The 27,432-nt window shown below is 39.3% G+C and overlaps 2 protein-coding genes across 4 annotated transcripts in view; one reads left to right on the top strand and one right to left on the bottom strand.

The window, feature by feature from the left end:
* The window catches only part of LOC147147964 (multiple epidermal growth factor-like domains protein 9), a 59,224-nt gene extending 40,718 nt beyond the window's left edge, over positions 1-18,506 (bottom strand). Inside the window, exons 1-2 of the mRNA XM_086032194.1 lie at positions 17,880-18,506; positions 11,704-11,908 (exon numbers count right to left, since the gene is read on the bottom strand). Of these exons, the coding sequence (XP_085888320.1) occupies positions 11,704-11,908; positions 17,880-18,387 (713 nt within the window). The 5' untranslated portion in view covers positions 18,388-18,506. The remainder of the gene's footprint in view (positions 1-11,703; positions 11,909-17,879) is intronic.
* On the top strand, positions 420-27,432 carry ppp6c (protein phosphatase 6, catalytic subunit). 3 transcript variants are annotated; one of them, XM_086032195.1, is made up of 8 exons: positions 420-469; positions 11,338-11,512; positions 20,612-20,707; positions 20,829-20,894; positions 20,985-21,126; positions 21,243-21,322; positions 22,668-22,877; positions 26,388-27,432. In XM_086032195.1, exons 1-8 carry the CDS (start codon positions 435-437, stop codon positions 26,634-26,636), a joined length of 1,053 nt encoding a protein of 350 aa, XP_085888321.1. In that variant the 5' UTR covers positions 420-434; the 3' UTR covers positions 26,637-27,432. The 3 variants fall into 3 exon arrangements, with proteins under 3 accessions (XP_085888321.1, XP_085888322.1, XP_085888323.1); XM_086032196.1 differs by lacking the exon at positions 420-469 and having other exon boundaries at positions 7,839-11,512; XM_086032197.1 differs by lacking the exons at positions 420-469; positions 11,338-11,512 and adding an exon at positions 19,185-19,354.

The following is a 27,432-nucleotide window of genomic DNA, read 5'->3' as shown; positions in this document are numbered from 1 at the left end:
CATACTGTTCAGCTGAACAACATAATAATCACCCTATAACCGTAATCGTAGATTAATTATGGCGTCAATGTTGGTTACTGACTGACTATAATATATTTATCACATCAACCTCGTAATGGTAGACACTAGGGATCTAACTATTCACTCGAGCCCCTATTCGAATCGACTTTCAGTTCCCGATTTCTGATTCAATTCGATTTTTAAAAAAAATTGCTACCATGCTTCTCTCTGTGCGCTAGTGTGGTGCTGCAGCCATACACAAACGAAGTTACGCAATGATGTTTGGTGCAAGCGCATCTACACATTCAAAGTGTGGTATGCATCTGGAATGAAAAAAATGTAAAGACATTTTTTAGTACTCTAAATTAGTATATTCTAATGACCTAGGTATGTTATGTCTTTTTTTAGGTGTTGCTGCATCGGGCTTGAGAGTGATGAGATGTCCAAGTTCGATCGAATCGATTATTTGGTTTGAATCCATTTTTAAATCGATTACCAATTAATCGTTACATCCCTAGTACACACAGCTGCAGCCTGAATCAAAATATTTGAGATTTCAACATGCCATTATTGTCAACTAGAAGTGACTGTATCTATGGATATATAAAGGTTATCATATATCATATGATCAATATTTCTTATATTAATATACTTTTAAGCTCATAGGCCCATCCTCTCGGTTTATGTACTGTATGTTCCTCACCAGACACTTAACACTTATTCGTTTGCCTGTTATTTTGTTGTTCAAGATTGGTTACTCTCCACTATAATGCGGTTCCAAACAGGCCTGTACCATGTACCGTATCACCCAGTTTCTTATTTCGGTGTTTCACATCTACATGTCTGTCATGATAGCTTAGCAATTAGCATGGCTTCTCCGTCTTTCTCCCCATCCTTATTTCGTGATAAGGATACTAGTCTGAAATGTAGCTTATTCACGGCCACGGAGGCTATGATTAGGGACTTGTGCTGTGTTGGCACCGGACGCAAAGTGACCTTGCGGCTGCGCATCGTGTTTAGCCACGTCAGCTAGCCAGCCCTAGCTGGCAGGGAGCTTGGGCAGCGTAAAATAGCATGCACCAATCATTTCCCGATACGAACAGAGCAAAGAGGGAGGATGGGCAATGTGGATGATTTATTTTTATTATTTTTTTTCAAATGTAGTTAATTAGGGTACTTAATTTCATGACATTCATTTATGAAATGTGTACTGGCTAGCATCTTGGTGGCCTGTGCTGGTACAACAAAATACGGACAGTCAGTAACATTTGGCAGCTTTGCATGCCTCTTTCTTCACACTAAAACAACTGGACTTGTTTTTTTATGGTTGGTTTTTTTTTTTATTTCACTGCACTTAGATTCATTACTGGTGACAGCTACTTTATGTCATTAGGTGGGATGGGCACCTTTACCTGTATGACGAGGGATGCACTGGCTCATTTTCATTTTTTAAAGTCTTGAAAGGCAAGCATAAATCCTCACTTTATTAAACAGGTCTCATAACCACACGACAAATTGAAGTTATTGCTCAAAATTCCCCAGATTACAGTGAGACTGAAATAGGTAAAGATACTTTCAGTGTATATTTAGAAAAAATACATACTAGGCCTAACGATTATTTTAATAATCGATAAATCTGTCGATAATGTTTTAATTTCCATCCCTTCATTAAAAATAGTGCATTGTTTCAAAATGACAGTGTAGACCATGCACAAAATAAATGACGACGCAGTTACTGGTTTGGTTTGTTGTCAGACAATAGGCAAAAATGTTGAGGATTTTTTAACAAATTAAAAAAAAAAGTGATTTGTTTTGATCAACATAAAGATGATCAGTCTGCTTTGATGGAGGACTACAGAAATTAGAGAATATTGACAGTTGAGAATCTGAAATTTTTAGGATTTGCACATTTTTAAATGAAAAATGGTATCAAACCAATTAAGCGATAATCAAAAATAATTATCAACTAATTTGATAATTGATTAGTTGTCCATTAAATGATTAATCGTTTCACCTCTAATACATACAGTAGACAGATCAGGATAGATGGCTTGCGAGGCTCTAACCATGCAGCCCAATGCTGCTCATTCCCAATTTTAAGGTGTTTGGAATTAGCCTCCTGTACGTTTGTTCCCATCCTTTTAGACAGACACTTATTTAATAGAACATTCTAATAAAGCCAAATCCTACTAAAACACGTTCTCAGTACATAACCTGATATCAAACAAGTATTCCCAGCGTTTCATTTCACCCACAGGGCACAAAGATGCTTCGATGCACCGATTACGATGATGCATACACTCTCTGACAAAATGCAGAGGCAGAAACATCTGCATCCCCAATCAATATTTCATTCCAAACTGGCAGTCTGTAGGCAGGATTGTCAAAAAAAAAGCCTCCCAGTCAATACCCACAGGAGCTGACCCAAATAAAGCACTGATGCAAATGTTATGACAGACAGAAGTGGTTTGGTCCAGTATTGTATGACCTAACCCACAGAGTGGCTAACGGTGTGTGAATCCATCTTCTGTCACTTGAAATTGCGTACAAGTGGCAAAGCGAACGCCACATTACCACCTGACACGAAGAGAAAATCTCATTAGGTTCAGGCCTCGGTTAAGTACACCCACCTAGTATCCAATTACAGATGTCACCTGACTTTGAAAAGCTTGTAATCTCACTGAGGATGAATTTACTTTGATGACAGACAACTGGTTTCACAACTTTTGTGTGGCTATTCAAACAATGACATATTTCAAACACAAGGGGGTTGCACCTTGGTGTTTGGAGGAATCATTTCTCTAAAATTGCCATTAAACTATTAATATTTGCTTACAGAGGAGCAAATACTAAGACGACTACAGGCATAACAAACACAATGAATGAGTGAGAAAACCTATTCAACATTTTAGGCTTAACAGTATCAGCATTGTTAGCATTGCATCTATTGAGCCAAATCCAGCCTCACAGTGCCAAAGGCATGTCGGCTTTTCTGGCTTTCAAAACACATGAAAACAAAACTCTAACAATAATGTTTTTCTAAATTTGTGGTATCTCCAAACAACATCACAATGACTTTTATTTGGAAGACTTCACATTGGAATACCTGAAGCAAGTGGTGTTTGTTCTACCAAAAAGATACACGGTATTTGTTTGGTGAGCAAGTACTACTTGCTCAAGCAACTTGTTTTACCTAAAACATGTTTACATCAAAACACTGCAACAAGAAAATAAGCAGCTCACTTTGATCTCAGTCTTAAGGAATGTACTGGAGCTCAGAACATCTTAGTAACAGTAAACTTGACTACTGTATATTTCCCGGCAGAGCAAGTTCACAATGCACTGACAACTTCTAAGTGCAGGATCCCTTTGTTATCAATTTACTGTGTGATTTTGTGTACGAAATACTTATTGCCATAAAATTCATTTCTAACACTGTTATGAGTTTCGGTTTACATGTGTCCCATCAGTTCCTCATAGTCACGCGCAACTCTTTTTCTCATTTATTAATGAGCCGCAGCAGTGTATAGTAGCGCTAATAATAGCCAAGTAGCATTAATGCTAGCCGCGCATCGGCTAACATCTATCTATACGGTGCTCTTTTTGCACTATTTCATGGCTTGTTTTTATGCACCATCTTTTCTGCGAACGTTTGCTACGTCCACCAGGAACTTAAAAAGAGTTTGCCGACCCACCGGCACCAGATATCCATTTTGAGTACCAGAATTGACAGTGAGACCAGCGCAGCTGTCTCTCTCCAATGCTGGTGCAATTGAGGGAGCTTACCGTTCGCTTGAAATCGCTATGCGTTTCAACAAATACGTGCATCATATAAGATGGATTTATTTTGCTTTTCATTTAGGTGAGTATTGATTAGATCAGTTGGAAAACATCCTTTGTACCCAGTTTTCATTACAAAAATCTCATGGGTAACCAGCAAACAAAAATATAAATGTTGGATACTGTACTGAATGATATTATCTTGTCTCCTCTCAATTTAGTCACAAATTTACAGTACTTGCTCATTGTGAAATCTGGGCTTGTTTATTGAACACTAAGCTGATATATTTGCAGCGTGAAGGAGATGATAATGAGAAAGATCTCATTTTACTCTGCCACGACACATAGTACACCAGTATGTTTGTATGGCCTGTGTTAATATTTGTTGAATTGCAGCCCGAGTCATTTTTATTTATAATTTTGATCGAAGATATTTCAATGTGAATGTTCAATATCTTTAAAGCGGAAGTTAACGCAAACATTTTTTTTCAAGAATATGTTCTATGCTGGGCGTGCGGCACGGTGGTCGACTGGTTAGCACGTCCGCTTCACAGTTCAGAGGTTGTGGGTGCGATCCCGGCTCCGGCCTCCCTGTGTGGGGTTTGCGTGTTCTCCCCGTGCCTGCGTGGGTTTTCTCCGGGTACTCCGGTTTCCTCCCACATTCCAAAAACATGCATGGTAGATTGATTGGACACTCTAAATTGCCCCTAGGTGTGATTGTGTGTGCGGTTGTTTGTTTGTCTCTGTGTGCCCTGTGATTGGCTGGCAACCAATTCGGGATGTCCCCCGCCTACTGCCCGAAGACAGCTGGGATAGGCTCCAGGACGCCCCGCGACCCTTGTGTGGATAAGCGATGTAGGTAATGGATGGGATGGATGTTCTACGCAAGCCCACTAGATGAAACAGGGCATTCTGATAAATATTGCGTTCGTGGAATAAGTGTTCATCCACTAATTTTTAGCCACCTCTGGGGGCGGCCATTTTGTCTTCTGTCGACTGAAAATGACATCACAACTGCTCACAACGACCAATCACGGCTCAGATTCAGAAAACAGGTCAGCCGTGATTGTTTTTTGTGAGCAGTTGTGTTGTCATTTTCAGTTGACAGAAGACAAAATGGCTGACCCCAGAGATGGCTAAAAAAAGAGTGTATTTTGCTGCTTAACTTATATTCCACAAACGCAAAATTAATCAGAATACTGTGTTTCAACTAGTGGGCCTGCGGGGAACATATTCTTGAAAAAAAAAGTTTGGGTTGACTTCCGTATTGAAAGGCAAGTTCACTTAAAAAGGATGAGCTTTAATTATTTTTGCTGTAACCTCATCACTCTATCAGCGACATTGAAAACAACAATAAGTATTTTTGCACACAAAATCGCCACAGTAAAACAACTATACGATCGTTTATCGTGATAGTTTCTAGGAAAATGCATCGTCGGGAAAAAAATGTTATCATGACAGGCCAAATTGTCGGTTATATCTCGTGCATCCACCCATCCGTCAGTTTGCAATAGCGCTTGTCCTTCGTACTGTATAAAAAACAACAACCTTTCACATGCCATGTTTTTGTGTTTGTGTGTAAGTTTTTTATATGTGGGGGAAAACTGAAGTAGCCATTGAAAACCCACACAAGCGCAGCGAGAAATTGCAAACTCCACACAGGAGGGCTTGTGCTGCCTAAATCTCTTCGATTGGGTTTTAATTTAAGAAAATGGAAGTAGAGTAAATGTTTCTGTAGTTTATTTTAATAATGGAAATATGGGTCATTACAAATACCGTTAACAGGTCGTCACACATTAAGAAAAATGGAAAGTGAAGTGCAAAAAAATGCATCGATATAAGAAGCACCAAGATAAATTGACTTAGGGCTGAATGATGAATTGCATTTGCAATATAAGGCGTGTAAATGCAAAGCCTGCGATTTGACAGGTCAATGGGAGTGGAGCGAAGGGGTGCAGAGCAGGCGCTTAAAGCTATCAGCTGTCACATATTAAGAGGATAAATTAGCTTGTATGTGGCCAGATGTTGCGTGGTCCAATTTTCAGATGAAATGATGTTACTCCTCATTGAATTGACGAGGCGTCGCCGTCGTGTTAATCACTGCAGCCGCTAATATTGCCTGCTGGCACTTATCCATTTATGCTATCAGACCATGTTGGTCCGATAACCAATTTTTCCTACACTTTAGTACGTGTGATAATGATTTATTTATAGACGGTCATGATAAGTTCAGTGTTTGAGAAGTGCAGTCTTAGTTTCATCAAACATAAAAAGTTGAATATGTTGAAGTGGTAAAGCCACAGATTTGTTTGCATTGTAATCTGCACTTGATATGATATATTACTGATTTACAGAATAGACATATGTTTACTTCCCACATTTACTACCCCTTGTGTGGTAGATTTTTGTTGTCATGGTAAACAGAAGACTGCACATCAAAGTATTTAGTAAGTTTACAACCTGTAATTGCAGTAGACAAACTTTGATATTAATGAACACTTCATTTGCCTTGATCTTAGTATACCAAAATGTAGATTAGATTTAACATGATTGTAAAAAGGATTCATTCATTGCTTGTGTTTATTGAAATATACATTACAAAAGGACCTTGGAAAAAATAATCACATATTAAATTGCAATCACAATGTTGAGGGGGGGAATCAAATTACAATTTGGCCTCTTTTTATTGAATGTTAGCTCTCGTCACTGTAACTGAATCAAATCGTGAGCTGGCAAGAGATTCCCACCCCGAGTTTGAATGAGCATATTTTCATAATATTCTAAAATGAAAACGTGTCTGTGCATTTTCTTGATCGTTTTGGAGGAAATGAACGAATGATCAATTAATTGGTTGTGTCCTTTTTTCAAGTCATAACACTCAAATTGCCTAGTGGGTGTCAATATTATTTCTATATTCATTTTAGAATGCACAAAATACTATCCAGTAGGGCTGCACGTTATTGGAAAAACAAGCGATATGCGATGTGGATGTTGACGGTAGCGGTATTGATATTATTGCGATATTTAACATGTACCAAAATAAATGACATTTTTATGATCTAATGAAAGAAGTAATATTTGTTTTCATGTGGCAAAATAAGCAAGCTCAATGTGTTCTTAGCTAATTCATTGTAATTCCCCTAGATAATGTCAACTATTGGATGGCAGGGCACATTTAAGTTAGCATCCGACTGGTCAAATTCAGATAAAAGAAGAAAATTCCACAAGACAATTATTGCATGTTTTTGCAATATGCATATTGCATTGGCCATTACCGCGATATCGCTATTTATTTATTTTTCGATATATTGTGCAGAATTACTATCCAGCCGCCCATTTTCTATACTGCTTGTCCTCATTAGGGTTTGCGGGTCAGCTGGAGACTATCTCAGCTGAGTGAGAGGTGGGGTAAACCCTGGCAAGCCAATCGACAGAAAATATTAAGGAAGTGATTTTTTTAATTCAATAACAGATCTAAAAAGACACACACAACATTACTAAACTAAACTAGCACACTGAAGTGGGTGCAGTCTTGATCCAATGATATAATAATCTCGACCTTGATTTGTCACAAAATGCCACAAAAGAGGTTGAGAAAACATAGCCGAATCCGATAATTAGCTGATTGTTACACAATTCTCGCACGTGTGAACTCCCTCCGATAGCTCGCCGCGAGATGCACATGATTGTTTGCTTGCGGCATCCAAAAAATGGAACTCATCAGTTTTCCTGCCATGCTGCACTCAAGACATATGAAAGTTGAGTTATGTCTGTGTCAATGACTGCTTCTTACATAAGAAATGTGAACAATGATGTGAATTTATAAAGCATAAACAGTATTCCTGCCTCATTGACTCGTTTGAACAGGGGCTCTTTCTAAAGGATGTACTATATAGTACAATCATAGTTCGGAACCAAGACTTGTGTACTCTGTGGTAAAATGTCTTGAGATACAACTCGTAGTTAATTCATCAGAAAGGAAAATCTGCAAATGCTGAACAATAATGCAAGTCTGTGGAAAATGTGTCACTTCGCTCCCGTAGGTAGTGGTTATTTACATTACAGACTGGTTTTGGACAGCCAAACAACGGCAGGAGAAGAATTTTAAGTTCTAATTGTGGCAAATTGTGTGTGAGAAGCCACTAATATGCAATCACACAAATGACAAATCAATGATAGTATGATTTTTGCAGTTTTATATGATGAAATCTAGGGATGCACTGATTATCGGCCGGGCCGATTATTGGCTCCCATATTCAGTGTTTTGACAATCTTATTTTTTTTTAAATCTAATGACAGATCAATGGCAATCAATTTGAAATTGTGTTAACTTCAAGGAACTATTTATTTCAATTTTCAATGAACTTGATAAGAGATTCTACTGACCCTGGGAACACTCTACTCTTTTTATTTTTGTTTGAAATCAACACAAAGATAAGTGAAATTTGAACATTTCTGTCATTTTGAAAATTTGGAGGACTTTATTTATTGTAGAAAACTACATAGAGCTATTGTTTAAGTTTTCATTTAACTTTTGAAGACATACCGATGACCTTGGGAGCTCCCTTTTTGTTAGAATTTTACTACAAAGATATATATTGGCAAAAATTTACAATAAAAAAATAAAAAATATATAAATCAACATTATGCAAATCTGAAAAAATTGTTCAATAAACTTATGCTTAAAGACGTTTCAACAAAGTTAACCGTTTTAATTTGTTTTAGATTTTGAAGCCGATATTTTTCTTTTTGCTGTAAATGAATATCGGCTCCAAATATCGGTTATCGGCCTCCTTGACTACCAATAATCGGTATCGTATCGGCCCGGAAAAGAAAACATATCAGTCTATCTCTAATGAAAACCCCGCGCTGCATGACTTCATCTGCTGAACGGACATACGTCCTGATAAGAGGTGTGCTTTTGAAGAATTTGAGAGAATTTTGCATCCACTGCTCATTGGGAGGCCCGTGAAGGTGCAGCATAGAAGGTTACACGTGCGTTCTTTCTGCTAATAACACATTGAATACAGTCTGTCTGAGACTGTCTGAGCCTGGCCACTGCCATCCCCAAAAGCCTAGCGGGGACCCCTCTTGGAGCTAATCACTGTGAGTACACAGATTAGCCGGCCGGCTTTCCAAACCCCTTGCCTGCTGTTGCTTTCAACATTTCTCTCATTAGGTGATGTGAGGCTTTTTAGGCTGCTCAAAGCTCAGGCACCAATGCAATATGCTGGCAGTGAAAATTTACTGCAGACTTAGTGATCTGAACTTATGCACAGAGATTTTACCCAAGAACATTGAGGAGTAGGCATGGGAATTTCGACTAATTTGCCCGCCGACTAGTCTCAAATTCTATTTGCGACTAGTTGACTAGTCTATAAGCAAGAAAACTTGAAATTTAATACATTGAATTCAAAGTTTCAAATGCAAATGTTTTGTGTAGTTACAGTAGGGGCTATTTTAGCCCAAACATTCAGGACGGTTTGTTGATTTAAATTCTATTGATGTAATAACAACTGACTGAATAAAAGTGAATTGAAAGAGAAATACATTTCTGATACATTTGCCAATGCAATGCATGGCATTTATTATGAATAATGTAATGAGTAATGGTACCGACTCCCAGTCCAGCAGGGTATCATTCGCCATATGTTAGCTGCATTATCATGCACACAGGCGACGGCTTTATTTTCTAGTGCCCACGTACCCATCACACTCCGCAGGAGAGCAGCCAAGTTTTCAGCTGTGTGTGTCTTTCCTCCAAGGCGCATGTCTGAAGAACACAGATGTCCTTCGTCCACATACGTTGTACACGTTATAGTCATGTAAGATTCGGTGGCTATGGACGTCCATTCGTCTGTAGTTAAGGTATTGGCCACATAGCTGACCCGCTCAAACGCTCGTAGTATCTACTCCTTCATTTGGTTTAGGGCTACTCTCCAGTTGGGGCGTTATTGTTTTGGCACCATGTGTACCTACTCAGGCTCGATATACAGCATTAATTTTTTCGAACCGTTTGCGCTCAACAAAAGAAAGCGGCAGCATATCGCATCATTTTACAAATTAGTTGCACTTTGCTGTGCGGTGAGCATCGCAGCGCCTGGCTGGAAAAAACACTCTCATGCTCGTCTGACTGGCCCCGCCGCCATCGACCTGCAGGTTCACATCGAGATTTACTTTGGATTAGGCTTGTCAAAAATATCGATACTTCTGTACTTACTCGATACTAAACATTTTGAACGGATACAATACTAGCTTGCTGTGGCATCGATATTACCGATACCAAACCACTGACTTCGATACCAACAGCGCTTTGTCAACGTATGCTCCTAATGGTCTGCTGCTCCCGCACACACTGCCGAATCCTGCCCCGTGCGCCCGCCCCTCCCTCCCTGCTCTGCCGAGTGCAGGCTGCTCGTCGACTCCCTAGTTAGCTGCGCGGAAAAGCTACGAACGAAGTACGACCAATTAAAAAAAACAAAACAAAAAAAAAGTGTCCGCGCACGGCACAGCGCGCAGCCCCGGGCTCCTGCCGCCGAAGCTGCGTCGCAATAGCATGGAAGCTCGCCCCCACTCGAGCTGCCGTGGTCCTCTCTTGATTACTATTACCGTATTTTCCGGACTATAAGTCACCCTACACTCTGGAGCAACTTATGTGTGAAATTATTAACACATTATTACTTTCATGGCTTGTTTGTGCTGACTTGTACTGTATTTATTAGGGGTGTTACGGTACGCTAAATCACATTTTGGTCCGGTTTGTTTTTTTGGAAACTTTGGTTCGGTATATTTTCGGTACAAAAAACAGATTTTTTACATTTTTTATTTTGAAAAGATGACAAGTAAGTGGTAAAGTTTTTTGAAAAAATAAATAAAAGCGAACCATTCGGGTGATATTCTAAGGAATTGCACCAGAATAAAAAATACACTAACAATAAAGATCTCTTAATTTTGTAAATTATTAAGACACTGAAATCTTTAAACATTCAGCAGCAACAGCCTATGACACATCTATGTATTCAAGTTAAAGACAAGTTGTCATTACAGTACATATATACACTTTTTGTAATGAAAAAAAAAAAAACATACAATAACAGTTACAACTAGAGCTGAAAGCAGCTATAAAGGTCCCTCGCTGCCCTGGCAACGTTGGGGGTACTGGCACGTTGGGATGCTCGCACATCAGAATTGAATTATCGAAATTATTACATGGATAGAGTTGCAGCAGCTTTTGTAGTCAAAGTGAGTTCAAACTTTAAAGTAAATTCAAAATGGCGGACTTCCTCTTAGGTTTATTATATGGCACCAAGAGGCTTTTTTTTGTAGGTCTATTTCTGTTTTATATACTCGCAAAGTTTCGCAAATGTTGGTGAAGCGTGCAACCGGGGCATTTTTTAGACATTTTCTAGGGGGCGGTAGCGAGCCATCTTTGACAGATTGCACATTTGAATAATTAACTATTGATTAATTTACCAGGCCTTCCATGTGTGCAAGGTTTCATGAGTTTTCGTGCATGTTTAAGCACACGTTGATTGTGAACACTTTGTATGCATTTAGCGTCCCCGGGCCCCCCTGTGTAAGCTCGGCTTCGCAATCAATCTTTGGGCGTGACGGCACACATCACTGCAACGTGCCGTCTTCTGGCGGGGAGCGGTGCCCATTGTGGAGACCTCCACTTTGCTCGACTTCAACCCCTTGCCTCGGACAACACATCGGGGACACCCCTCCAAACGTAAGCATCTCAGTAAGCCCAGAAAAAGAAAATAACGTGATTATTTTATTTTTTTGTTGCTTGGCTTTTTCTATAACTGTTACCTTTATTCACAGTGTTCCTGTATTTCTGACTTGATAAGCAAGGCAATCAGTGTCAGTAGGCAGTATAATGTGTATTGAATAAAGCACTGAAACAGTTGAGTACAGTACCTGTCACACAGGTGGGTCACTGCACCGAATGAGTCACAGGTGCAGGGTAGGCAGCCGCTGGTGCCGTTGGTAAAGTACCCCTCCTCACAGTCATCACACTGTAGGCCACTGTAGCCATCCACACATGAGCACTGACCAGTGCTCTCGTTACACTCATCTGGATACAAAATCCCCTCTCCTCCAGTGCTGCAGTTACAGAAGCCATCTGGGTGGACAAACGGGCATGACAATTGTGAGACAAAAGGCTGAAAAAAAATGTGTACATCACTGAATGACATTTAATTATTTGGTGATTGGTAGGGATGTAACGATTCACTTGGGCCCTGATTCGATTTTCAGTTCCCGATTTTCAATTCAAATTTTTTTTTCGCTACCATGCTTGTCTTTGTGCGCTAGTGTGGTGCTGCGGCCATTCGCAAACGCAATATGCGATGATGTTTGGCGCAAGCGTGTCGAGTAAGGCTGCCGCAAACTATTATTTTGCTAGTCGACTAATCACTAACCGTAGTGCTCAGTTGCACTAAAACTATAATTCCCCCCAAAAATACTTGTAAACATTGAAGTTTTTTGGGCACCAATCCTATTTTTTTTTAATGTAGAGGAGAGTGAAATAAAAGGAGTAAAATTAGAGAAAAGCACTGGGCTAAATAAAACTAAACTAAACACTTTAATTGGTTTTTATTTAAACTTAATCCAAAACGTTTTGTTTTGCTTCTCTAATATGCACAATTTAATGTACACATTCAACATGTGGTATGCACCTGGAATGGAAAAAAAATTTAGCAATCTAAATTAGTACATTCTAACGAGTCAATGTTATGTCTTTTATTGTTAGGTTACCATTAATGGTTTGTGGAAAATAGGTCCATACATCCATCCATCCATTATCTAATCCGTTTATCCTCGCATGGTCATGTTGTGTTAACTTGGAGTGCTGGGATTTCCGATAAATGCAAAACTCGGTGCGTTGTCACAGCGATTGTGAGGCAGCACGTCCTATTTCTGCTTTATGTTCGCTGACTAATGCCTCCATAAGCCGTAGAAGATGCTACCATATGTTAGCGTACCACAACAGGACATGCACAGTAGCCTATGTGTGCTAACTAAAGCTAGCTTTCAGAAACAACTGTCCCAATGTGAGAAATGAGAATTGCTAACGTTACTGCTAACTCAGGAGCCATGACGCCGTTACCTACGGATTACCACTACTGCGCATGTGCGATGCTGAGAAGCATGCCGGCCGTGGGATACGAGGCTTTTCGGGAGGATGACACAACGGCAAATAATTAGATATATAAATAAACGACGCGTCCACTATTAAAATTAACTGTCGACGATTTTGATCGTTTAAGTTGCCGTGTTAGTGATCTAATCTTGGCAGTTCTTGTGTCGAGTAATTTACCCAATGTGTGTATGCAGTTTGTTTACAGCAGAGATGTGAGCGAGCGGTTATGGTTAACATGGCGTTGCGAATCGATTCTATTTATTTACATCGATGCATATTTTGGCATTTATATTGATATAAAAATCAATTTTCGATAAATTGTTACATCACTAGTGATTGGTAGTACTGAAAAAAGCAAAAAATACTCTGTGTATACATATATATATATATTATATATTTGTGCTGTCAAGCGCTTAAAATATTTAATCATAGTTAATCGCATTTTCATAGTTAACTAGTAGTTAATCGCATATTATATTTATTGTAAAAAAAATCCCTTGATTTTTCTGTCCCATTATTTTCTTGAATTTTAATACCCTTACCATGAATAAGAGGATTGATTTTCTTAGGCAAATCTTTTATTAAAGGGAAGTCAACCGAAACATATTTTTTATTTTTTTCAAGTATATGATCTATGCTGGCCCATTAGTTGAAACAAGGCATTCTAATAATTATTGTGTTTGTGGAATAAGAGTTAATTGACCTGTTTTTAGCCATCACTGGGGGCGGCCATTTTGTCACGTCTGCCAACTGAAAATAACATCACAGTTGCTCATAGCTCAGGTAACAACCAGTCACAGCTCACCTGTTTTCTTAAACTGAGCTTGGCCGTTATTTGAGCCCTCAGGGCATCTGTGATGTCATTTTCCGTTGACAGAAGTGATAAAATGGCCGAGCCCTGAAATGGCTAGATTTTGCTGCTTGACTCATATTCCACAAACACAATATTAATCAGAATGCATTGTTTCTACTAGGGGGCCTGCATGGAACATATTCTTGAAAAAAAATGTTTGGGTTGACTTCCCTCTTCAATTGAAAAAACAAGCATTGGATTCAACTCACACAAACAGCTCACCCACCTCAGCCTTTTCAAACACACACGCACGCACGCACCCCCACGCGTCCGCGCATGCACACACCCACACACACAATCATTTACATTAGTATTGTTCTGACAGATATGTTTATTTCGTCTTGAGAGCGACTTCCTGCTCAAGCGGCTCTTGGATTTAGAACTATACGAGAGCAGTCATTTTTACGCACGTCACTTTGATTGCACTCTGGCAATGACTTCATCGACTAAGATTATTACTCGCTGCTCGAGTGTTTTATAAGGGTATTTTGTTTATTAAAATTCTGTAGTGGGTACCGGTTTGTACGGCTGACCTGTTTTCTGAATCTGAGCCGTGATTGGTGGTTGTGAGCAGTTGTGATGTCATTTTCAGTCGACAGAAGACAAAATGGCTGCCCCCAGAGATGGCTAAAAATTAGTGGATTAACACTTATTCCACAAACGCAATATTTATCAGAATGCCCTGTTTCAACTAGTGGGCTTGCATAGAGCATATTCTTGAAAAAAATATGTTTGCGTTGACTTCACTTTAAGAAAGGTGTAGTTGCGGGGCTGTGGAAAATGCATATGAGGTTTACTGGTGTCCTTTATTAAAGTAATTTTGGGGGCTAAAATGACAATAAATCATTCTAATGCATTTCAATGGGTGGCAATTATACATGGATTTTCGCCGGACATATTTTGTACAGTTCAAGATGGTGTTCTTGACAAAGAATCCAGGATATGTTGACACACAGATGACCTTGACAAGCACTCAGTAGTTATCTATTATTTATCTGATCTCAGATTCAGTGCAGCGACTGGCGACTACAGACCTCATTAAACACAATCTCACACGTGTACTTGGTTCAGTACACTGTACAGCAGCTGAGGTATTTGTGTGTTCTAAAAAAATGAAAGAAAACAAAGGACATACCTAGCAGTTAGATGAAATGAAATGTACAATCACATTCAAATATATTCCTGCTCTAGAATCCGATTCAGACGTTGTTGCTCTTCTCGTGTTATTAGCACTTTTATGTAACTAAAAAAAAGGCCTGCGGTTACGCAAGCCTGTAGTGCCTACACTCCCGGGCTCTTTGCTACAGTTACAGGCACAGAAGAACTGTCAGCTCCGATGACGCCAAAGAATGTGTGAAATCCATTTCATACATATCCCACCTCAAACGCATGCACACACACACACATGCAAATGCTGTTTTTCATTCTTAAAAACTGGGCTTTCACTAGGTGTGGTGTTAAGCTATTACAATCGCACACAGACACTGTGTCTGACGTCCATTGGACTGGACCTGTGTGCAGGGGAAAGAGCGAAGGGGGCGGGGCTCACCTCTCCCCTGTCTAGTTTATCTGTTTGACCGTTGTGACGTGTTGTGACAGCATGGCTGTTATTCAAACAGGGGCAGGCTGTTCAGAACAAGTCTCAAAATTCCTCTCGAGCCCCGCTCAGTACTTGCTTGTCTGCTGCCACCGTGAAAACCAATTTTCCTTTTCTTTTTTTTCCTCCGGGCATCAAACTGCAAACATGTTGGAGGGGAAGAAAAGGCCTATATAGTTATCTGTGAGGCCCTGCCATGTGATAGTGGGTGACGCCTTTGTTGTTGTGATATTATCATGAGAGTTACCTTTACAATGGACCAGTGAGAGGAGCTCGAGAAAGCACCAAGCTCAAGCTTTAATGGGTCATTTCACATTAAAGTGCAAATTTCATTGTCACCACTGCGGTCAAACAGATGGAAAAAAAAAAAAAAGCATCATAAGGCATATAAACATTTTTCCAAACCTAAAGCCTAACTGAGCACAAAGGCTCGGAAATATGACTTTTTCAAATACTTTACTTTTTTGTTTTCAAATAGTTGCTGTATCACCATATCAAAACATTACACGACAGAAAAAACAACCCAGAACAACCAGGAAAAATAAGTCTTAGTGTTTGTCCTTTTATGCGCATGGTATAAAATTTAAAAGAAATATTAACAGTTTGCCAAACCCAACTGACGTTCGAAAAACACACGGTTCATCTGCAGATCCTTAACAAGCTGCTTTTTTTGTTTTTAAATGAACACATAGGCACAATACCAGACCCACAATTAAACAGGCACGAAAAGAATGAAGAGAGACAAATAATGATAATAACAATGAAAATAAATACCTAATATATGATGATAATATTAGCAATAGTAATAATAACAAGTGGTTCAGAGAATGGATAGATGAATGGATGTTTTGTGGGATCAGCTCTGGATAAATTGCAAGAATGGCTAGCAGGTGTGCTGTTGTCTTTTATGGAAGATATGAGTTTCTCCAAATGTGAATGTTCCACTATCAGGTTATACCATTGTTTTAGAGATCATTTTGTATTGTCTTTCCACTTCAGTAAAATGATTTTTCTTTTGGCCACTGGTACAGAGAAGAGAATGAATGTTTGAAGATGTTTGGGGACGGATAGGGAGGAGAGGTCCCCAAGCAGGGTTATACTGGGGGGAAGTGGGGAGCTGAAGCTGAGGATCTTGATTTGATGTGTTTTTTTTTCTCCTTTTCCAGTAGAATGTGTTTACTGCTGAGTTCAGAGAGGAGAACCAGCCCAGGGAAGGATTAATGGGTGTCGCTGCAAATAGACAGATTTTAGGGAGACTGTTAATTTTGCAATATGGCCACTAAGTGAAAGTGGAAGTTTATTCTATCCATTTAGAACTCTTTAGCATGCTTTTAACAAACGTGGATCTGACTGATGCTGCAATACTGCCGATGTCCCGAGCCCCACTCAACTCTAGTCTGAAAAATTGCAGGGCTATTCAATTTATGTTTGTTCCAGGAACAAATGCGTTTTGTTCCATTTTGAAAGCTACCTTTAGCACAATAACAGCGAAGTAGGGATTGGTCAGTGTAAAAACACAACTGAACTGGAGCCCTGATGTGAGGAGCCAAAATCAGTCAGAACATGATATGAAATACATTTCTGGAGTTGTTGTTCACTTCAGAAGGCGGTAACTAGAACATTAGTTGTGCTTTTTTTCTGTGAACACACAGAATATATCATAAAATATTAATAATATACAATTCTTTGCTTAAAATTGCTTTGGCAAAATCATCTTGGTGAACTAGCATAAGGAATTCGGGTGGGAAAAAATAACAAAATCATCTGCCGCACACAGCCATTAAAAGATTTATTGTCACGACTGTGCTTCTGGCTGGGACTTAATCAAAACTTACACATTGATGCTTGGATGGGTGCCATTGTCATTGCTCATTCGTGGCTTTGGCTTCCTGGCCATTTTGTTTGGGTATCCTTGGGTTCTACAGACAGTATAACACACCCATAACAAGTGACATACACAGGATAAATTGAATGTAATTTCCCTTAAACATAAATCCTGCTTGGCCTAATACAAAACAACCATGGGTCTGTGTGGATGCTGTGTGGCCTGGCAGACCAGATACCCTCATTGAACAATAACAGGATCAACCTTACACCCCCTCATGCCCTCCCTCATCCAATACGCTGTAATATGTGGCACACTCATCTTTTATTAAGAGGCCCCATGTAGGCCACGTTAATGTTCATTCCACACGGACGCCGTTTTTAACAGGAATACATTACACTTCACGATACATTAAGATGATTTGATAGGGGTGCAGCATCCATAAACTGAAGGGGTCTGCCATTGTTGCAATGTGCTTTATTTGGTCTCTCCCTGCGTCAAAAGCACAGTGCAATCCTTTCCTCTGCTAGCAGATACGGTACATGGCAGTGACTCGTTTTCGGCAGTGACTCCTTTTCAACACGCCTCTTTTATTTACGTTTTCAATCAAGTGAAACCAAAACATTTTAAGACCAAATGACCCACTTTCACTATTATTACATTCGACGCCACTCACCTTGATTATTCTCCACTGAGGTAACAGATGTGTCGATCCTATCTGCCGACCACGCATCGTTGTCTGTCCGCTGAGAAACCATGGACATCATTGTCTGTAGCGTTTTCTCTGGTGCAAAGAGTGATGTGTGTGCATCAGTGGATCTTTTGCGAGGGGGGCTTAACCTCGAAATCAGCGCCGCGATGTCTTCCTTAGCGCTCGAAATGACCCCGATGTCGGAATCGGCGGCAGTCGGCTCAGTTGGTGAAGAAACAATGGTGTTTTGGGGGATATGGCTAGCTATGCCCATAACAGACGGCTGTGCCAAAGCGAACGTGTTCTCGGGTAAACGGCGAGGCATATTTGTATGAAGGGTCTTCCAGGTGTCGGAGGCTGTGTCTGGCTTCCTGGAGATAGGCGACGCATCGTATAGACTGATGCGAGGTGCAGCTTCCGAAAAAACGATATGTACATACAAAATAAATACCACAACCGACGATATGTACATCATTAAGGACGTTAATCTCATATTCAGTCTCAGCTCTCCATGTAAGCCCAAGTAACGGTCTCTCTCAGACCTTTCCCTGAATGGATGCGTACTCCACCATTGATGTCTCCCGGCGGCGTACGGCGCTGCTTGTCTTGTCGCCTCATGAACCACAAGTCATTGCTCTGCAACCTAACATGTCACAACTGTCCATGCTCGTAGTACATGAGCCAATAGGAACCCGAGCATACCAATAAAACAACACCTCCTGGTAGCTGATTGGATGGGCTTCATAACAATCATTTCGAGAGGACAAAGATTTGCACTGGAGAAAAAAATGCTTATTTTTTTAAGATTAAAAATATTCCCATTTCCTACTCCAGAGTTAACAATGGTCATTTCAGTTAACCTGGAACATTATTTTTCTGTATATATTTATATATATTTGATGTCTAAACCTAAAATCAAAACGAACAATGGACGAAATTCCCATCTTTTCAACCCCATCATATTTTTTAATTCGTCCAAATACCAAAGTAAGTTTGAAACGAGAATAATACGTAAAACACGGCAAGTAGTCCGTGAAAATAATAGAATATAAAACCTAGACACTCGGACTGTTATTACGTTATATTTGTCACAAAATTGTACATTTGATTGCACAAACTCACATATTTTCCTTGACGCTAAAACTAGGTAGATTGTGTTTATTTTTTATTGGATTATAGAAGCAGTATTTTAGAATTTTAGTACAAAACCAAGCTTTCAATTTACAAAAAAAGTACAAAGACAAGCTTTCCACTACGGCAAAATGATCTTAATAGCCGCATTGTAGTATACAGACGGGAGATGGCAGTAGAGTGTTTCAAAAAACACAGATGGTCCGACCTCCAAACCTTTGCAGGAAGTTGCGCAAGACAAATAGCTTGTTACAATGGCGCCTCTAGATCTGGATAAATATGCGGAGATCGCAAAACAGTGCAAATACCTTCCAGAAAATGACCTAAAGGTAAACCAGGCATCATATGAACACATTTAGTAAGAAGATGTAGTGTGCTTGTGATACTTTGCGTAAGTTGTAGTGAAAATGTGTAATTTACTGAGGTTAGCTTAAGATAGCTAGTAGCGTTAAGCACACTCGCTTCGTCTGTGCGGCCAGGAAGTTAACAGAATTGAACGGAGCGAGCGAGGCGATGTCATTTATTAAACAGTTGGCATGATCACCTCTGTCTGCCATACATTTGTCAAGATAAAATGACTAGACCTCTGTGTATTGACTTGATGGCGGTGACTGCCATTTTGAGGTAGATGGCTGTACGTTAATCGTTACAATTGCTGTGTGGACTGCACTGCTGATGTGTTTATGCTTAACACAAGTAATTTTCAGTGACTGAGAGACATGTGATGTCAGTGGCAAGTCAAATGACTAAATTTGCACCATAATCTGCTTCCATTCCGAACGCGTCGCTATGTAATTAGGGAATAGCGTTGGAGCCGATGCAAAGAAAAACCAGGGTTGTTAATACTATGTACATTATGCGCCCAAAATAATACTGTATTCTGAATTTTAGATTCCTCTAATTGACCTCCTTATTAAAATGTTTATAGGCTGTTATGCCCAGTCTCGTTGAATCAAAAATACTGAAACATCATGCAGTGTACAGATGTTCAAGTATGCTTTCTTTTTCTTTATACTATTTATTTATTTGTGAAGCTTGTGCCAGTATTACGTGTTACCGGTGACTTCTTCTGGGTTAATGTCACCTGCGTTGTGTGATTTGGATAAAAAACACTGGCTAATGGAAAAGGGCTCTCACCATGATTAAGACATTTCACTAGCATTTAAAACTATTTCAATCTCAGGGACATATTTTTATGTCTTTTAAGAATCCGGACAGTCAATTCCAGGTACATATTTTTGTGTCTTTCACATTTTTACGTGTGGGTAAAGGAGGTTCTGAAAATGGCTGGCATTGAATGAGTTTTAAAATATGTTTTTACTTTAACCCATCAATGTATACAAAAGTACCAATCCAATCTATACAACGTATCCTCCCATTTCACGAAATGTACTTGATAATAACTTTATTGTTCTGCTTCTCAGTTTATGTACCCTGAAAATGTCTATGCATATGCAATATGTTTCACTGTTGAAGGATGCCCCATCGGTTATCGAACATTTTGGTAGTTGCTTAATGTCAACATGAAGTCTGTATGAACCCGCACCACATGTACGGTACTTCTATTTTTTTCTCCTATTACACAGCGATTATGTGACTACGTGTGTGATCTTCTGTTGGAGGAGTCTAACGTTCAGCCTGTTTCTACTCCAGTAACAGTATGTGGGGACATACACGGACAGGTGAAATTTCAGACAATAAAAGCTAGTGCATTTAAATGCAATGTTATTATTTTTTTAGGAGCTTGACAGTATATATGGTCTATGTTTTTTCTAATATTATTTTTTCTCTCTCTTGTGCTAGTTTTATGATCTTTGTGAACTATTTCGAACTGGTGGCCAAGTTCCAGATACAAATTACATATTTATGGTTTGTATATGTTAATGTAATTTAAGAGCACATTTTCTTAAAGGTGTCACGCTTGACTTTATGTTGATAATAAACCTCTTTGATCTTTAGGGAGACTTTGTTGACCGAGGATACTACAGTTTGGAGACTTTTACCTACTTGCTGGTGCTGAAAGCTAAATGGCCAGACCGCATCACTCTTCTACGTGGAAATCATGAGAGCAGACAGATTACTCAAGTTTACGGCTTTTATGGTGAGATGAGAGTAAAAGAATGATCAGTTTTCAACCCAATGTAATAAATAATGTATTACATTTTTGTGTCTTCTGAACAGTAATAGCTATGTTTATTATTTTTATTTGTTCCACAGATGAGTGTCAGACCAAATATGGAAACGCAAATGCCTGGCGTTATTGCACCAAAGTGTTTGATATGTTAACAGTGGCAGCTGTAAGTATTAGATTAATATTATATGCAGAGGAACCTTGATTCAAAGGAACCTGATTTAACGGATTTTGAATTTAACAGACAGAAAATAGGGTCCAGTCCACTCGAAACGCCCCTTTTCACGGTAATTGTCAAAGTCTGTTAGTTCCAGAATTGGCCACTGTTGTTTACTGGCGCTGTGCAATGAACAGACAAAGATTGGTGCACAGATTTGTGGGTTGTGCCGCTGTATAGACTAGATCTGGCTGACAAATGTGGCTATGGGCTACCCACGTTGACAGGAGCGATGTTCCCATTGAAGGCAATGGAAAGTATGGACATGAGTGTAGCGTCGCTATAGACACAAAGAACAAAATGGGCATGCTGTAACTACCTTTTCATATCAATGGCTGTTATTTACTCAGCGCTGTCGTGTACACGTCTCTCGGGCATTCTATCCTGTACTGATTTTGGTACAGTATACTTTTTTTTTTTTTTTGTGAAGCCCTTCGCTGCTGTATCCAATCGTAATAGAGTTGAGAAAAGGAAGTGTGCTAACCTCGCAGCTCTTGAAAGCGACCAGCTGCACACCATTATCACCTCCCCCAGCACCAGCAAGATAAGTTTGGATAAAATCTAAAGCTTTAACGGACAAGCCCTCCCTGCTATTAGTCCCTAAAATCAAGGTTCCGATATACAGTTGACCCCCGCATACTCACGGTTCGACACCTGCGGTTCCGGATCCATATATATATAATTTTTTTTTAATTCATTTTTTTCCCCCCTGTAATGTTTTTTAATATTAAAATGTATTTGAGGGTAGGGTAGGTTTATCAATGTTTGTTGAAGAATTTTGTGAGGTTATTTTTTCTCCTCAATGCATTTCAATTGATCATTTATATATTTTGCTATTCGCACACCGGCCCAGTCCCTATCCCCCTGCAAATAACAGGGGTCAACTGTATTTATTTTTGAAATGATTCGGGTCCACTGTATTTGTTTTGAATTGATTCGGACATCATTATGATGGGTTAGGCTTCTTCCTGCCCAATGAATAGAACTGTGGGTTCAGTTTCAAAATTCAGTGCTGAAAGCAGGAAGGTCTCAAACAGTTTGGCATGGCTCCTGCAATAGTAACAGTTTTATCAGAACTAGACAATATTTTTTTCATAAAGACATGAGCAAAAACAGTACTGTAGGCTTCTTTTTCATTAAAATTACATTTTCATAACTTTCCAGACTGAAAAGAGAGCCTGGCTACTTGTCAAGCTAAAGCACTTTGTTGCTTACACCCCCTTACTAACAGTTACAGTAGTTTTTTTAAACTATTGCTGCATTAAATGGTTTTCACTTTTCTTGTTTTTGCTAGCTGATGGATGAACAGATCCTGTGTGTCCACGGTGGCCTCTCTCCTGACATTAAAACCTTAGATCAAATTCGGACCATTGAGCGGAACCAGGAAATCCCTCACAAAGGAGCCTTTTGCGATTTGGTTTGGTCCGACCCAGAAGACGTTGACACTTGGGCCATCAGCCCTAGAGGAGCAGGTTGGCTCTTTGGTGCTAAAGTCACAAATGAGGTGGGTTGCATCAGACGTTGACTGATATTTCTTGTGAAGTTACCTATTTATTACAGAGTGGATATATTGGGTATGAAGGGGACAATTCTACACACTAAAATGGGTTATTCGTAATCCGTCTATCCAATATTTATTTTTTGCAAATTCAAAACTTGAAATATAATAATGCAACCTATAACCTTTATGATTCAATTAAAAAAGAGGAAATATGATGGGTAATGCAAAAATCGCTAAATGTAACAAAAGCTTGCATGTGTTCATACCCTAAAACTACAAGCCCCAATTTCCCTAAAAGTTGAGACATTAAAACGTAAATAAAAACAGAATATAAAGATTTGCTCATTCTTAGCCACCTCTATCCAATTGAATACAATACAAAGACAAGATATTTAATGTCCTAACTCTGTTGTTGTTATTTATTTATTTAATTTGCAAATATTCACTCATTTTGAATTTGATGCCTGCAACACGTTCTAAAAAAGATGTTTTAATACCAATGCTCAATAAGCGTTTGAGAACTGAAGACACTAATTGTTGAGGATTTGTAGGTGCAATTCTTTCTCATTTCTCCTTGATAAACAACTAAAGTTGCTCAACAGTCCAGGGTCTCCATTGTCATATTTTACGCTTCATGATGTCTAACTTACTTTCAATGGGAGACAGGTCTGGACTGTTGGCAGGTCATTCTTGTACTCGCATGATTTAACTACAATGCCATGCTGTTTTAACACATGCAGAATGTGGTTTGGCATTGTTTTGTCGAAATAAGCAGGGACATCCCTGAAAAAGATGTTGCTTGCCGGCATATGTTGTTCCAAAACTTGGATGTACTTTTCAGCGTTATTGGTGACTTCAAGTTGCCCATGTCAGGGGCACTAACACCATACCAACACCCATACCAATAACAGATACAAGCTTTTGAACAACCCGGGTGGTTATTTCCATCTTTGTCCTGGAGGACACTGTGTCCATGATTTCCAAAAACAATTTGGAGTGTGTACTCTTCAGACCACAGAACAATTTTTCACTTTGCGACAGCCCATCTCAGATGAGCTTGGGCCCAGAAAAGTGTTTTTTCATATATGGCTTTTGCTTTCCATGGTAGAGCTTTAACTTGCATTTGTAGATGTAGCACTGTAGGGCTGAAATGGCCTTCAAGTAACAATTTCATTACATCGGTTGAAAAAAAAAAAAAAAGTTTGAGGGATGTTTTTGTGCCTCAAGTACCCGCTCATTTACATGTACACTATCAGTCAAGCTAACTGCATCAACATCTGTTTATGCCATGCATGACAGTGACACGCCACCAACGCGGGAAGAAGGCCAACTTCAAAATAAACTTTACCTTACCAAAACATATATTGACATCAACGCCTTGTTACGCTTTTATCTTGAAGTTGTTCCCGGCAGCGTGTCACGACGTAACGGCTGACTTCACTTGTCTTCAAAAACTCTGTTTGGGTCCGTTTGCCATCACAAACTGTTGCTACTGACAACACCAATGCAACGTTGTCCTGCGATTGAAACAATGTTCAATCGCTACTTAAAGGGAAAGCAACCCAAACTTTTTTTTTTTCAAGAATATGTTCTATGTTCTATGCAAGCCCACTAGTTGAAACAAGGCATTCTGTTAAATATTGCATTTGTGGAATAAGAATTAATACACTCGTTTTTAGCCATCTCTGTGGGCGGCCATTTTGTCACTTCTGTCGATTGAAAATTACATCACAATTACCCAGGGCTCAGTTAATGACCAATCACGGCTTAGCTTTAGAAAACAGGTGAGCTGTGATTGGTCGTTCCCTGAGCCCTGCGTAGTTGTGATGTCATTTTCAGTCGACAGAAATGACAAAATGGCCCCCTGAGATGGCTAAAAACGGGTGGATTTTGCTGCTTAACTCATATTGCACAAATGCACTATTAATCAGAATGCTGTGTTTCAACTAGTGGGCCTGCTGGGAACATATTCTTGAAAAAAAATATGGTCATTATGCTGACACTGTATTGTACGGTGCCTGTTACCAGTGTTTAGCGCTAGTCGCGTTAGCAGCGCTCAAGTTAATGGACCTAAATGACTGCACACTTTATGCTAACAGCCTGACAGTTGCCGCTCCTACTGATCACTTTTTAATAAACCAGGCTTACTCAGGTGTGTTGTTTTAGCCTAAAAAAAAATCACTACTGTGGTTCTGACGTCACTTAGTCTCATAGACCAAAATCTAAGGGAGAGATTTATCTAAATTGTCACTGTTTCTGGAGAAAAAAAAATGGTGCTGCTATGCCCAGTTTAAATTTAAATAAAAAAGGTAAAAATCTAAAAATGAAAACAGTTGGTTGTTCATTATTAAGTGGAAATGTTTTTTTTGTCTTCTGTATCTTTAACCAAGCAAAAACATATATTTTTTTTCATTTTCATCCGAATACCGATTATTCAATAGAATTTTCAGTGGGACATCCGAATACCAAAATATTTGATTACTGCAGCCCAAGTTAACTAACAATGGTTTTATGAAGTGTTCCGAGGCCATGTGGCCAAAGCCTTTACTCATTGATGTCAGGTTTTTAATGCAGTTTCGCCTGAGGGATTGGAGGTCATGGGTAGTGATAGACCGATATGCATTTTCAGGGCCGATACCGATTAGTAGTCGTCAAGGAGGCCGATAACCGATATTTGAAGCCGATATTCATTTGTAGAACAAAGGGGTAAAACGGTGTCAAAATTTTGAAAAATAAAAACTCCAGCACTTGACTTAGTTTAAATGCCTTTAAGCACATGTTTATTAAATAACTTTAGTGATTTACAGCATGTTAAAGCTTTTTTCGATCTTCGAAAATAGACAAATTTGTTTTAAAAGCCTAACAAAAAGTGCAGGGAGCTCCCAGGCTCAGCTGCATGTCTTGCAGTTCAATGAAAACAATAATCTCCTTAAAGTTTACTACAGTAGGTAGTTTTCTAAAAATTCACTATAACTGAAATGTTTATCTTTCACACATCTTTGTTTTGGCACATACGGCAATATTTTCCCACTATTCTTTGCAAAGGTGCTCCAATTCTTTTCTCTTTAGATGAAGGAATGGCTTCGCCAGAAGAAAAGTGAGAGTTTTGTAAAGGACCAACCAGAGCTAAGACATGTATCCCACTGACAATCGAGCTACCTGAGATACATGAGATATTATGCTGTTACACATGTACATTTTTGGAGTGTGGGAGGAAGCTGGGCTACCTGGTGAAAACTCACCCAAGCATGGGGAGAACATGCTAATACCACAGAGATTCGCACCCATTATCGCTCAACTTTGAGTCCGACATGCTTTCCCGCTATTCCACTGCCTCCCTATTATGGTTACGTATATGAAGAATTTCAAGTTGTACTGGAATTTCCTCATCTTTACATTATGTTAATAGCAGCTTTGGGATTTTAGCTAAAGAGAGGCGTTCTCACCTGATGTGTTGTTTTGTTTTTGCCCTTCTAATATTTCAAAATTTCTGTGTCTTACCAAAACCTGCAGTTTGTCCACATCAACAATCTAAAGCTGATTTGCCGGGCACATCAACTGGTCCACGAGGGCTACAAGTTTATGTTTGATGAGAAGCTGGTCACTGTGTGGTCGGCCCCCAACTACTGCTATCGCTGTGGCAACATCGCCTCCATTATGGTCTTCAAAGATGCTAATACAAGAGAGCCAAAGCTCTTCAGAGCAGTGCCTGATTCGGAAAGGGTCATCCCACCTCGGACAACGACACCTTATTTCTTGTAAAATGATGGAGTCCAAAACATTTAGTTGTTGTTGTTTTTCTTTTTCCCAGTGCAAAGACACAAAGGAGAGTGGCGACAGCACTTGTGAGTCTGTTTGACTTTTGTAGTGTAAATTTAAAGTATTTACAGTGCCAACTCTTGTTTATTCCCCCTCTGTACATTTAAAGCCATGTATCTGCATCTTGAATCTGAAACCCCTCACCTCAACCTGGAAGTTTGCGAGAAGCTACATGCTATCAGTATAGCTTTATTCTGCAAATTTAGCATAATCCATTGCATTAAAGTAGAGTAGAGTGATGGATGGAAACTAGACATCAATCAAACGTTATCTCTTTGTTAATGTTTATTGTTGTCCTTGTGTAACCTAATTCTCAATGTCTTTATCCCCCCCCCCCTTGCTCTCTTTCCCTTTCTCCATCTGAATTGACAAGTACCACGTGAGCTCTGATTGCTCAAACAGCAGTTTGGACTTTTGATATTTCAGAGATGAAAAAAACCACAGCCAATTTTAGAATACTGTACATTCACATACATGGTAGGTTAATATTGCTACGTGAGCTGCTGTTTTAGTATAATTGTTTTTATTTTATTTTATTTTTCACTGAAGCAGTGCGCTAAACTGCCTCACAGACTTGTAACTCATCACAGACGCTCCGTTCTCACTTGGGACTTAAATCATAAAGATATTTCACAGCTAAGTAAGCTGGAATCTTTTTGCTGAGGTCAACTGACCGTTGTAAAGTGTTCATATGTGCAGATCTCTGTTTTACTTTACAATAAAGATTTACTCGTCTGAA

Source organism: Filicampus tigris, chromosome 5 (genome assembly GCF_054856515.1).
Source record: "Filicampus tigris isolate MCC_2025a chromosome 5, RoL_Ftig_1.0, whole genome shotgun sequence".
Lineage (NCBI taxonomy): Eukaryota > Metazoa > Chordata > Actinopteri > Syngnathiformes > Syngnathidae > Filicampus > Filicampus tigris.
The sequence above is the reverse complement of the archived record's forward strand: the minus strand, read 5'-3'. Positions and strand labels throughout refer to the sequence as shown.